Genomic DNA, 14,706 nt, shown 5'->3' on the forward strand with positions numbered 1-14,706 from the left:
CAAGCTTATTTATCAGATGTGCTTTTAATTTATGAGCCATTCAGCACTGCCGTGTCTTCAGAAAGAGCTCTTTTACCACTCCCTAAAGCGAGAAAAAAACATTCAAGGTGATGCAGCTTTTTATTCTTATGCTCCGCATCTGTGAAAGACCCTTCCCAAAAAAATCTGAGAGCAGTTGCTAGTGTGGACATTTTTTTAAAGGCTAACTTACAATTTAGCCTGTTTTTTTGAACCTGAAATATTTTTTCTTCATTTATTTTGACCTTAGTACTGCCACAGTTGTTAAGGCTCAATGCCCTTAAGTGAAATACATAAAGCGTACTTTTGTTCACACTTTCATTAGGAAATGCAAACGCCGCCACCGGGACAAGAGAGAAAATCTTATATAATTCATTAAATGAATACTTTCACCGTTAAATCAGACACCCTGTGGTCACAAACCTTTTTTATACGCCATTGCAAATTAGACACACAATTTTGCAAATTAGACACTTCCCTTTTTTTTTTTCTCTAATTTTACCATCTGCGGATTAGCCCCGTTATGTGTCCTCAGTGACTTTCTGACAGACTGCTTTCTTTAGGGATCTTATTTTATGCGTGTAGCGACAATGAATCATTTTCTTTAATGAGCACGACTGAAACCCGGTTGCTCAGCATTCAGATCTGTTTTGTCCTGTCCTGTGAATAATGTTTTTCATACTAAGATCGAATCATTTGTGTAATTCATTTTGTGTTTGCCTTGAGAGACCTCAGCGATATTTTTACAGATCAATTAAGTAAGTCTTAAATGTTCCCCTAATGTGGTATTCCAAGGTTATCTGTTAAAGCCTAGCTGTTCTTTCATCAGACACTGTGAAAACTGATAGCGAGCGGTGTCAGTGTAATGTCAAAGACTCAAAGCAGGCTTTAGTGACGTGTTTTTTTTTTTTTCAAAGCAAGAAAAGCTGCTGACCCACTGATTGAACGCATGTAGAATGTGTATGTGCTTCTGAAACTCTTTGCCTGTCCCTTGTTAAGATAGACACTGCAGGATGGAATCTTTGCTGTCTTCCCCAAATTCCCTGTGCAGATGATGTCATTGGTAGCCTCAAGTCAGCTTTTATGGGCAGTACTCATGACTTTATGAGATGCGTCCTACATTTGAACACAAATCCACACTTGTTTACAAGACAAGGCTTGTGCCAGCAATATGAATCTACGATAGCATTTGATAACAACAGATTGACTAAAGATGTACCCGCCACTATCATTGCTCTGACCTTTGTCACACTTTGAATGATACTGATTTAATTTGTATGCCCTTAGAATAAGTGGAAATGATTGCTGTCACCATGTTGACCTTTTAAAAGATTCGTTTCTTTAGTATTTGATTGGAAAGATGGTTGGTCTAGCTCAGGGGTCATCAATGTGGTGCCCACGGCCACAAGTGATCTCCAAAGAACCACGAGTAGTCCTTTTCTAAAAATAGCTCAACATTCATGTGACATTGTGACCATGTGACTGGCAAGGATTTCGAGAAATAAATTGTTGCATATTGATATTTATCCATCAACTTAATATTGTGAGAGTAAGAATTTGGTGATAACATACAATGTTAAATTATTTAGGTTAAATTAAGCAACTTCTGTTCATTTTTAGCCAACATGAGGGGTCCTCCGATGCAAATGAATGTGATGTTTTGTCGTCAGGGGTAGGCAGCCAATCCAAATCTCAGCTGCCTGATTTGGAGGCGGGAGACTTTGATGACCATTTAATAGGGCGTCACTCAATCGGGCAGGTAATCCATTTAGTTAGACAGTAATGTATGTATCCCAAGGTAAATCTTTAATTAATGGTAAAAAAAAAAAGAGGATAATCAACATGTGGGAAGACAGGAGTATAAATATCCAAGAGTGTACAACGTGACTGACTCATTTCCATTTCAATTAGCTCTGATCACTGCAACTCACCATCCAGTTGTGAGCCGTCTTTTTCAAACATCTCTTTTAAATAAATCAAATCAAATGAATTCAATGAAATGAAATGGAAAAAAAAAATCGGTTAATGAATTAGATGAATAACTACAATTTGATAGCTGTGATTGTCACATGGATTACTCAAAGCACTGCAGCATCTTCAGGCTTTCCTTTGCCATTCCATTTTCACACATTTTGACCACATGATATACGGACTTGAGGAGCAATGTGATTGCTGTTATATTGCCTGAGGGTAAGATTTGGCTTTCTGTTCACTTCAGTACATTACACTGCATGCTTATTGTTTGACAAGTAGGCAAAGGAAAGAGTTGGAAAAATGTTGTTGTCCCAGAGGTTCGCAATCTTCTGGTGTGGTTCTATTTCACGATAGGCAAACATGTATTGTTGTGGAATGTAGTATGTGTTACAGGCAAGCCCTTTTTCTTTCCATGATTGAATTCACACACCACCAAGGTTGACCTCGGACAAACATGGTACGGCCCAATTGGTATGGTGATCTACTTTGTCTCCATATGTCAGACCTGAGAGAAATAGAAGTTTGCCCAAAGAGTTTCTGCTGTTTTCAGGGCCACGGAAGGGAATGTTTACAATCAATGGCCTCTTTAAGGCTCATTTAAACTGATTGATTCATGCGTCTGCTTCTTTGGCTGTGGTTTATTGGACTGTGACTGTGTTCTAATTAAGCATGGACTTTGGAGAAAGAGGGGCTAAGCAAATGATGGTCGTACGACAAGGAACTTTAGGCACAAGGTACACACAAAGTTGCATCCATCGATTGACAATAATAGGCCCCAGAATGTTCTTGTGATAGTGTGGGAGTCTCGGAGTTAAGGTAGTCGCCCCCCGGGTCGTATTAGTAATATCAAGCAAATGATCCACAATTGAAATACATAAATCATCTTCCCGCTTGTACTGATGCAGTAGCGGTAAATCATTTGGAAACTCCTTCCATTTCAAATGGTCTCCTGCACATCAATAAATTCAAGCTATAACCTTGTGATAAATTCACAGCTGTGGACTGAAAGTCATTCCAGGTTATAAAACATCATCTACATCATCAAGCTGACTGAGAAAATACCAAAGTGCGCAAAGCTCTTATCTGGGCAAAAGATGAACAAGACTGTAATATGTAGTAAAACATCATCTGTTTTATCAGCATTTTCTTACCAAAGTATTCCTTCTTTATTTCTTCATGATATTCAATACTGAAGTGTTAATCTGCAAATTATGGAGCATTTTAAATTATGAAAAAAAATATTTGAAGGTTTTCCCCAAACTTTGGAGATTGATACTGATAGGATTCATCAAAAATGCACTCTTTGGCAGATTATTTATGAGATGAAATATCATCAAGCATATGATTAAATGGAGTCCAAGAAATAGAAGCACAAGGCGGAGTGGCAGGCCAGAAAGTGATGGAAATACAGGGTATAAGGAGCCGCTGTGGTGAGGAGCAGCAGGCGCCAGCAATCGAAGCTGATCACTGATAATGGGACGGGAGGGGCAGGAGCAGAGGAACTGAACTGTCCATGGTGCTGATGGCGCAGACGTGACATACAATTAAAAAAAAAGCAGCTTCATTTGTTAACAATGGCGAAGTCAGGGACTTTAAACAATACTTTAACGTATTAGTGATTGAAAAATGAAGCTTCAGACTTGCTTCATGCACCCACCAGTTATTATTGTATTTTTTGACCCACTCTGCGTTCAACATTGGGCTGAAAGTACACCCACTCTTTATTTCAACCCAGAGAAGTGAAAAATACAACAACTGGTTTGTGAAGCACATTTGAAGATTATTCCCCCATCTCAACATATTTGATGTTTACGAAATGAAAATATTTGGACTGATGCATATGCCAAGAAACTAAGGTGCACACTGAATACATATGAACTGTTTTCTTGTTTTACAGGTGAGTCAACATCTGGGAGCTTTGGCATTCCTCAAGGGTACTGGAGCTTTTCCTGGGTAGCTGAGGATGATCTGAGCTTTCCCAACAAATGGATGCCCATGTCAGGTGAGTTGGACATTGTTAACCTTGCTCAGCATGATAGACAGGCCCTCTATTTCTCTCTTTCTCTCTCTCTCTCTCTCTCTCTGCTCTCTTGTGAGAGAAATTGGGCCAATGCAAAAGAAAAATTACAACAGCGCAAGTATTCATCAGAAATCTTTCCAAGGCCAATATATAATAAATGAAGCAGCAATGGTGCCAATGGTGTTGTTACTAAAACTCCACCCTCTATTTTTTCACCCTGACATATTACACATTTTGTAAAAGATTATGCCTTGCTAGGAATCGACAAATATATTTTTGTCCCAAATAAAAATGGTCATGTCAATGACCTTGTTGGACATCGCTCGATAAATGCCCCGGTTGATGAAAGCGTGTTGGGTCAGGTCAATGTCATGAAGGGCTCATTAGCAAATGTGCCAACAGCTGTCAACCTCAAGCTGTCTTTACATTTGCTAGAAAGCCTCCCTCCCCAATGAGTCAGTCAATTTGGGACTTTGCCCCGTGAGAACAACTTGGCAATCAAAGGAGAATACATTGTTTTGGGTGCCCTAGATTTGCTCCGAGTCTATCTTCTCTTTGCTTACGAAATTTGCCTCTCTCATGTAAATTGCTTGTCCGTTCACACTTTGCTTTTGCTACTCCAACTGTTGTAGTTTGACCTGAAAATCCCTTACTGTTTGTTTTTACTAGATTCCCTGTGCGACAGAAGCGACACATGTGAGCAGAATGTCGCTGGGGTCCCTGAGTTCACATGGAGCGTAGTGGCTACAGGGGACACACGGGAAGAGCAGAACCAAAAGAGCGAAAAACGCCCAGGAAGTCCCCAAGGGTGGGAGGAAGGTAAGAGCCAAGGTATTGCACACACCCCCATTACAGGGGAGTTTCACTTTCCATTACGTATTCCCTGTTTGCACTCCGCATTATGGAGTAGCGGCCATCCTTTACTTTGAGTGCCCCAGTGCTTTTCAAGCATCTCACTTTGGTCCAAAAAAAAAAAAACAGTAGGCAACGTTTGGAAAAAGCTATTTAGATCATATCATTTCATGAGCGGCTGCTTTTGAAAGATCAGAACGCAGTTTACTGGATCAGTATTTTACCATTTCCATATTATCAAACATTATTCATTTTCATTCCTCGGAAGATACTAAGAAAACAGGTTCTGGCATTTAATCTTCAGAGATGGGGGTGGGACGTAGTGATCTATGTCTGTATTTTTGCCAGAGTAAAATGAAATGTTGAATGGCTTCGCCGCAAAACATGAGCCTATTATCCACAATGATTATTTTGTTGGCAAAACTGGAACGTATCACTGCAGAGCTTTTTGTATCTTTATTGAACTTTTAATTTTCTCATACAACACTCACTACCCACCCCAGTGGCTTCAGCAATAGACTAATCTCACTGACAGACTGAAAGGCTTTATTTTATATACCATAAAAGTGCACTCCTCAGCCAACCGACCATGCACTTGAAAACCGGCGCTCTTGTTCTGCCACTCTAAACTTTATGAAACGGTTTGCTGCTAGGTATGAATGAGAAAAATCCCCTTCTTTCATTGTCTGTAAGTGCAAACTAGCTTAAGCGCATTCACAAAGTATCCCCCTTTGAAAAGGACATCAAATGTTTAAATGAATTTCAAATCAAATCAATCAGTATTCTCAATTCTAATCAATTTGGGTACTTTCAAATCATCACAATATTGTCATTTTTGAAGATAAGCCTGCTTTTCTTCAACACAACGAGCATCCGATTTTCTTTTCTTTTCTAATACACGCACCCAGCCTAAACCTACAGGACAGCGTGTCAATCATTTCGAATAAAACAATGTTTATGACCGTAACCTGGTATAGAGCATAAATCAAACATGTCATCACTGTTGTAATTCCTTGCTAGACGCTAAGGTGGAACTACTGTCCGAGTGCACCATCCATTCTTTTTACCTCCTTCAATTTTATTCTGCTCAATTTTTGCAGAAGTTTTTTCCTCTACCTCTCATTTCCCAGATACCTTTGTCCCACTTGATAACTCACTGCTAATGATCTACTATGGATTAGTGAAGGTTGCTCTTCTCTTTTCATCAATGGTTGCACCTTGAGGGGGTCATCTGATCCAAAAGGTTACTGCATCATGAAGAAAAGAGAGTATTGTGAGACTCATTTGTAATGCACAGTGTAACCTTGAGCTTCTCCAGTGCCTGGTGTTTTCCATGTCAAATTTATGGCCAGCGAACCGGACAACCCTTTCAATCAATATTCCATCCAATGATCTTCCTTCTGCTTTTTAGGTAAACTGCCCAGGACTAGAAGGACAATTGTCTGCTGTTGTCCTTGTATTTTTTTTTTTTTTTTTACTGACAGTCCTAAAGTAGTGGTGATGAAATATACTTTGTAATTTAGTGATGAAGGCAGTTTGTTGAACAATTATTATTATTATTTTTTACTACCGTTAATTGTATTTTGAGTTTGCATTTCAATAAACACATTTCTATTCACAAACTAAACTACAATCCTATTTTAAATGTCAGGAAGTTTTCACTTTGCCTTAAGCAAATTATTGATCTTTAAAAGCCACGTTAATCCCCTTTTCAAGGGTCAATGTATTCCAGACTCAATTCCATGCCAATGTCCCGCCTGCTGCCAAGACATATGTCCTTACGCAACCCACCTGCCTATTGATCCGAGTATACTGAGCATAAAGCCAATCAGGCTGGGCTCCGTTTTCATAGATAGGGCATGTGCGCTCGGGCGGAAAAACATTGATGGCCACTTTGGGTAGCTATCATCACAGCGTGTGACGTCCATCATGAGATAGTAGCATTCTGTGCTCGGCCATGATTTCCAAAATGATTTCATTAAAATAATCATTGTCATCTTGGGAAATGATCCTCCTTGCTTGTATGTGGGCAGGAGAAATGGGGCGTGTGACACATGAACCAGAAGGTTGGAAGGCGCTCCCCATGGGTGATCTGTGGTCGCCAAGACCAACTTTACTTGATACTTGATTGCGGTTCCTCATAAAGGTCTGCTTCCATCTTCTGCATGGACTCCAGTGAGTCTATTACCGATTCTGCAATGTCAAAGGCTGTGCGTTTCTCGCATGCTAATTCTAAAGGAGGAAATGGAGCCGCTTCCTTTGGCTGGCAAGCTGGTTGGCAGTATTCACAATTTATTTTATATGTATTTATATATACAGCTTTGTCTCCCACGTTCTCCTCACGCACTGTCCAAGAAAAAAAAGGATAATGGCGCTTCCGTCTGCTCCTGTGAACTTTTTATCCTGTACCATCCCAATCGCGTGAATAAAAGTAGACTTGACTCCCATCTCATGGGAATTTCACGGGATGTCAGTCTATAGACTGAAGAAATGTCTTCTGATGTCTTTGTTCTGTTAAGAGCCCGAGCTGCGGTGTTCTGAATGTGCTACAGATGTTTGATGCTCTCCTGAGGGAGTCGAGTCAGAAGACCATCACAATAACCAAGTTGAGTGGAGACAAAAGCATGGATAAGCTTTTCCTGGTCTGCTTGGAGAATGTAACAAGCCTTCAATCTGAATATCAATTTCAGTTGGTCAAAATCTGTTTTAGTGGTTGATTTGACGTCGTTCTTGCACTTAGCCAGCTGTTTTCTCCTATTTAGATTCAGTCCAAATTTACAGCATCACTCCTGTGCTCCACTATTGAACTTGAGGTATTCATCCATGGAAATGTTGTTTTGATTGGATATGAAGCGGTGCTTGAAAAGCTACGAACTACAAACTGATGTCATTTACACAGCATCGCACATTGCAACAGCATTTTCTCAGCGGAATAGAAAATAGCGGTGGCCTCTGACCCGCATTAAAAGAAGCAAGACATGTCACCTAAGAGGTAGCTCAGCTTACTGTTTGTATTAGACTCGGTGTAGTGCAAAAAAAAAAAAAAAAAAAAAAGAAAATGAACGGGAACTGTGCCGCTGTAATATTTGTCATCAGTTTCAAAAAAGGAAATAAATGAGGCGAAATTATGACTAGCTGATCCTTTGTTAGCATTTTCGTCCTTTGGGCAAAGTGATACTGAGTCTGATGACTGAAAGAGTCAGTCAGTGGCTTTACACAGATGTTCCAATTGTACTGTGCTTCCACATCCTTGCTAGCCTCCATATTTACCCAGCCAAAATAACATCAGTGCTGTGGAGCCTTCCTATTCCCATTTATGAGTTCATTATGAATTCATCACTGACAAGAGACAGAAAATGATGAATCAGAAGAGAGCACAAAAATGATGGCAATGCATGAAAGCCAAAAGCATAATACAATTATATTTAAATCTGACTTGCACTGTCAAACAAAGACTGGGTAAAAATAAGTCTGGGGATGAAAGGGCGGGGGTAGAGGGTTATTCAAGGAAAGGCCCAGATAGGGCATCATCACACTTCTATAGACTACTTCATACAATAGATGGGAAGCGGAGGATAAATGAACAAGCGACTGATATACAAAAAAGATGGGAGCAAATGGTGCTCGAGATTTGATAAGCCTCATTTCTATTAGCACTGACACAACATTCATCTCTGCCTCTAGTCAAAAGCCTTTTCTTACAAACAATTTGGGGGTTTTGCAAAAAAAAAAACTAAATGTAATCTGTCAGGCTCCAATTGTGGCTTATTTGAAAAGAAAAATCGATTTTCAAAAGTCAATGTTACACTTGAATACTGCAGGCTATAGCTGCAGTATATTTTCATCTCATTACGTTTTGTTGCATTCTTCTGGTTTTTGTTGACTTGTTTTGAAATGATTATTTCTTAACTGTGGTGGGTCCTTTTTTATTTTAAAACAAAAAACATGACTGAAAGCCTGCTTTCATCCAAATGGGGATGAATGAAAGAGTCCTGCTGTCTGCTGCACACTTTGCATCCATCCATTTTGTTACGAAATTACAAATGACCAACTTTGGCGACGGGCACCAATGCAAACAATAGTTGTCACCAGCTCTTTGTTTAATTATGGCTTGGCTTTTGGGCTGCCCTCACCATAACATGCATCATGTTGGGCTGTAATCACCCTTTGCCTCTTGCTTGCCATGTTTTGTAGGTTGGATTGTGATGGTGGGTGGGATGAGAACAAACACAATTGACTATTGACACTAATGAGAGCGAGAAAAAATATATCTCCCTCACCGCACTCCAGGCGGTACTGTCAAAGCGAATTGCTTGTGGTAAGTACGGCGTGAAAAAGTGAATGGGACAAACATTAGAAGAGCTGAACGTTGTTGGCCGTGTGATGAATGCACCTGGAAGAAATATGCTGCAGGGCCTGATATGATACATCTGTAACAAGGTTCAGTCCAAGGGTGAGAGGTCTTGTCCCTCAGGCCATAAGCTCAAGGAAGTGGATGAAATACTACTATGTTGTTTCTCCTCACGGCACATGCCTGAAGGCGCAGTCATGGCTTCAATAGCCACGATAAAAAATTCCCTGAAATTGAAACCTTCGGAAAACTTCACCGATCAATTCAAGTACTTTATGTCCCAGCCATTTCTCTCTGTGTCGTAAGAAATCACCCTTTATCCAACATGAAATACAATCAAATTAATTAAAAACTGTGAACCTTGCAATCATAATCGTTTACAGCGCTGACATGTTTAAACACCAAAGGAATCATGCAGTTTAATTTGCCGTCATGAAGATTGAATCGGTAAGTTTATGGGCTATTGCCAGCCAAATTGCATTAACACTTACGGGATGAAAATAATTTCGTTCCAGCATGTAGTAACTTGTCAACAAGTGACAGTAATGTTTATAGTTCTCGCGTTCGGAAAACAATTTTCAAAGTCAGTCAGCCCATCTTGTTTTGCAATGGTGTTGTTTTTCAATCGCTCAATGAACATAGTGAGATTGTATCGGCTATTCTGGGAACTTTTCACACAGAAAGGTCTAAAAATATCAGACTGAACTGAACCATAGTGTTTGGTATTCAACAATGCTACCGAGACACGACCATTGACACTGACACTCAACCCTCTGGGAAATGTAGACACTTTGTTTAATGAACTATAGGAGGAAGCCAAGCAGAGGGGAAACATGCAAACATCATACCCAAAGGGCCGGCCGGGCACTAGTCTCGTGTGAACCAACTGATGATATATCTTGCTGCCCTATATATAATTACAATGGCCACGCTAATGAGAGGCCATGCAGCAGAGATGTTTAACTCTTTTTGAACTGAACTTTGCCCCTTCTCTAGACCTCAATTGTGTTGCACCAGTATTAAAAGGTGGGTACTTGCCATTAGCTGGAAGAAATGTCATCCATCATCCACTAAGGTGTTTTCCTTTTTTTGGCCTTGGTTACAAGACTGTTCAAGATGAAGGCTCTGTTGAATGGGCCAAAGTAGGGAGAAAATACGCATTGGATTAAATCGATATAAGATACATAATGGTGACTGATCAGGGTGCAAAATAGTGTTGAAATGAGTCAAATAAGATTAATCAGGGATGTTCAATACCACTTTTTTTCCCAGACCAATACCAGCACAAGAACTCAAATCTTGAGTAGTCGCAGATGCAGAAACCAAGTGCTGATATCACTACTGTAAAATGTCATCCATCCCCTAAAACAATGACAGATCATTTTATTCAATTTTTCCTTAAAATTGCATGAAACCCATGACACATTTATATTCTTCTATGTTTAATAATACAATTTTGAATGCATTTAGATTATACCTGTAATGCATCTAAGAGTCCGCCATCTCTGCATGCAATATTTAGACATGATGTTGAAAATAATGCTTTCAAAATGTTTTCTTTTTATTGAGCAGACTGCAAAGAAAGGAGTCATCTATCTCTAAAGTGCAAACGTGAACATAGTAAATAGGAGGGTCACTTTTATTCCAGGCTTATATTTCAAATGCTGTGGCTGAGAGCCGAAGGGTTGGAGAAAATAAAAATGCTTTCTCTTTCAAGTACTAACCATTACATAAAGAAGGTAAACATTAATGCCCATAATATCTACCATGGTGACCTTACTTCTGAGCACCAGTTCAAGCCATCAAATGGCCTCCTAGTAATTCGCTTTAAAAGCTTTATAAGTGTGCGTTTAGACGTCAAAAGTGCTCTTACTGTTGAACTTTGGTGGAAAAAAAAAAAAAGAACTATGGCCTAGAATGTTCCAAATCAATGGCAGCTCCTTTTAAGACATCTTGGCATTGTTTAGCACTGGTTAGCACGTTTGCCTCACAGTTCAGAGGTTGCAGGTTTGATTCCACCTCTGGCCCTTTGTGTTAAGTTTGCATGTTCTCCCCGCACCTGCGTTGCTTTTCTGCAGGCACAAAGCAAACCAACAGCAGTGACGATTCCGAGAGGCAGAGCACGATGAGTGGCTCTCAGTGGAGTACATAAAAACAGAGAGCAACATAGATAGATTTGGGCCTCCGGGGTAGGTAGGGGTTGGCTCACTGCTAGTATATAAAGAAATATATAGCCTTCTGTTAAGACAGCCTCCACCTTATTTATGAGCCACCGTGATGCATTCCTTGTAGCGACACGCCGCTTTTATGCCAAGATGGCTGTAACCAAAGACTTTTTGCAGGATTGGAAGCTTGCTAATACTGTGTTGTGCTTTTTAACATTGTATCCTTATTCTGACTGCTTTTTCAAATATGTTTGCAAGTGTTGGCAAAGGCAGTCAAAACCCTGTTCACATGAAGTTTCGCCAACAGTTTTAATGCTTTTTCGTGTCCCAAAGGAATTTTAACCGAATTAAAAATTTTGGCATGACGTGCGAAAAATTCTTGCCAAACGCTTACGTCCTTGAATGAACCCTAATATGAAAAATCAATATCTACTACCCACAAGCAAACACTGGCCTCTCAGTAGGATACGGACTAATTCATATTAATTTGAATTCCAAAAGCGAAAAGAAGAAAAGAAACAACTCTAGATGTTTTTGAATACATCCTTATCAGCATATACGTATATCGTTTCATTTTAATCATGAAACAAAAGAAGTCACACTGAGAAACTCTAACTCATTCCGCCTAAGAAAATGAGAAATCAACGTCAACGCACTCCAGCCAATCCACTACTCGGCAGATTCTTATTCTACCCCCTTTTAGTGTACGAACTCTTTGTGGCCTCTATTGGTAAATTACCGTTACAACACGCATTTTAGTATTCGATTAAACTACTGCACCAGTATTCCATTTAATTTGCTAAATGGAGCAACTTCTACATAAACAGTGATCATTAAAGTCATCATGTGTGATGACGCCCAGCCAGACTCTGCGTTCGCTCCTCCCCTATATAAATAAATCCAATGTCGTATTTTAACAATTTGATGCAATTACGGTGTTGTGTGGTCTTCTGGCCTTGTGTTTTCCTCTCACTGCTGCCAATTGGTATGCTGTACATCGCTTCTAATGAGGAAAGGCGTATATAACACTTGCAAAATCCAGCGCGGCCAGTAAACTGTCAGCCCAACGACCACTAACCTTGGACGCGTTTGCAAAATCACTATAAAGAGTGTGTGTGTTGGGAGAGGGAGAGTACGGCCCTCTGCCATTGCCATTCATTTTTGAGCAGAGTCAGCAATTGGCGTACTGTGTCCTCAGTTGGGAAGTTTTTGTTGCACTGGCAAATTTGAGCAACTTCCCGAACAGCTAGCTTGAACCAATGCTAGTATTTCTGAATGCAACCATGCGCATGTACCAGAAGAAATAGAAAAAGTATTAATGATGCAATTTTTGATTGACAATAGGAAAGAAATGTCCAACATGGCACCGATGTACCTGGATTATTATGTTGAACTCTTTGTCCAGAAATGTAATATTAAGCAGAATACCAGATTTGTACTGTTCCATGCACATATTGTGTATTTTTGGGAAAAAAAACTTGTTGGGGCTGACTTCCCCTTTAATGGTCTTTGACGCCTGCTACCGGATAATAAACAGCTGGACTGGCTGCGCATGGCTGAGCACGCAATGCATTTGATTTGAATAGGTCCTAGACAGCGGCAAGCACTAAATGATCAGTGTCTTTCTCTGTAGCAGCAAGTGTCAGCTTTTGTGTGTGTGACATTCCAAGTCTCACAGTAGGCTTTAAGCCTGACTGAACAGATAGATACAAGATGGGTGAATAATTTTGGCAGCCTCTTGAATGGTGGAGAGGATTGCCAGAAAGTTTTATTTTCAGATAAATAAAGACATGTATAATGCCGAGGAGCTATAGTAAATATAAAAAGCCTTACGCACCTCTGCTAAAATGAGATATTTTTTTGTAATATGTAAAAACGAGATGATAAGAAAATCTTCCAAAAAGCAAGTCAAGCGGATTTATGGACCAATAAAACCATGGCTTAATTTGAAATGATGAAATTATTTTTCTTTGTCTCAGCCATTTTCTCCACTCAATGCACGGATTTGAAATGGAGTTTTTGAATTGTTCTTGATCCAGTGTCCACGTGCGGATCATTGTCACATTCTTACATGAATAGTGCAACAAAGAGCTGTTGGAGTGTGTCTTCTCATGTGCCTTTCCAGATAACATACTTGAGAATGATCCCTGTTAAGAGTGTATCGACTGGTCTCTAGTAATTTCACTTGATACTTCTTTTACTATTTTGATTGTCATCACCATGCTTGTTGTTTTTATTTCAAACATAATGGAAAAACATGTGGCATTTATAGTGGGGCTGTAACCAAACAACTGGTTGCCACTAAATTTGGAATTAGTGTTTATGTAGCAATAAGCATTTATTGAAATCCTCTAAACCTCCACTTTTATGTATTTATAATACATACACACATTATAAAACTAGAAATTAACAGTATCAACTGTTTATCTATTTATATACTATATATTTGTATAAAAGTATTCGAGCAAAGTGTTTTTTTTTTTGTTGTTTTCTTTCTAAACTTGAAATAGTTCATGCAGTCCACTGCTCACAATGCTGTTTTTTGCTTTTGCCATAAAATAAAACTTCAAGGCTTGTTGTTGAAAGCAGCATTTAGATTATCCCTGCATAGCGATCCAGGCGGGAGCTTTTGGCATAGGAAGGAAGAGTGGACTCTTTCCCGGTGGAGTGTAATCCATCAGCTCCTTTACCTCGCTGAGAGGCTGCTCTCTTGCACATTCAGTCCACAGCTAGTCATCCAAAACATTCATAAACCAAGCCAGAGGAACAAAACCTCCCTCAGGTGTTTGGGTGGCGTTCACATGCAAATTGATTTTTAATTGGGGCAAATGAATTCGACATCAAGATAAAACACAGATGCTTAATTAATACGTTTTTCAGTTAGGAAGGAAGGAAGGATACATTTAGAAAAAAAAGACTGCCTTGGAGGAAAATACTGTTCTGAAATTACTTACTTTTACTGCCTTCATTTATTAGCAGATAATAGTTGCGCCTCAAGTCGTTTACACCTTAAGATTACCTTTCAAATGTTGATGAAGAGTGTTCAGCAAGCTACGCTATCTAGCTCCCCGCAGACCGTATAGGGAGATGGGAGATATCATCTTCTAAGAAACATTGAGGGCATGAACATTTCGTGTTCTCTGAGAACCTACTAATTTATGTATTCATTCATTTTTCTCTCAGCTTCAAAGGAACATTGTGCTCCACTTATGTTGAATGTTCAATTGACTTGCCGTGACGTCAATCTGAAAATAAAAACCCTGGTCAAATGATGGCTGCATCGCTTTATGCAGTTTGATGGACATATTGTATAGGGCTCTAATTGA

At 39.6% G+C, this 14,706-nt stretch overlaps 1 protein-coding gene across 4 annotated transcripts in view; it reads left to right on the plus strand.

Annotated features, from left to right (window-relative positions):
* Positions 1 to 14,706, plus strand: part of alk (ALK receptor tyrosine kinase) — a 162,624-nt gene that overhangs the window by 82,741 nt on the left and 65,177 nt on the right. For 3 of the 4 annotated variants that reach the window (XM_068652911.1, XM_049741158.2, XM_049741156.2), the window contains 2 exons: positions 3,890 to 3,994; positions 4,682 to 4,843. In XM_068652911.1, the coding sequence (XP_068509012.1) occupies positions 3,890 to 3,994; positions 4,682 to 4,843 (267 nt within the window). The remainder of the gene's footprint in view (positions 1 to 3,889; positions 3,995 to 4,681; positions 4,844 to 14,706) is intronic. The other variant, XM_049741157.2, reaches the window with a different exon arrangement.

The sequence above is a fragment of the Syngnathus scovelli genome, chromosome 14, assembly GCF_024217435.2.
Source record: "Syngnathus scovelli strain Florida chromosome 14, RoL_Ssco_1.2, whole genome shotgun sequence".
Classification (NCBI taxonomy): Eukaryota; Metazoa; Chordata; class Actinopteri; order Syngnathiformes; family Syngnathidae; genus Syngnathus; species Syngnathus scovelli.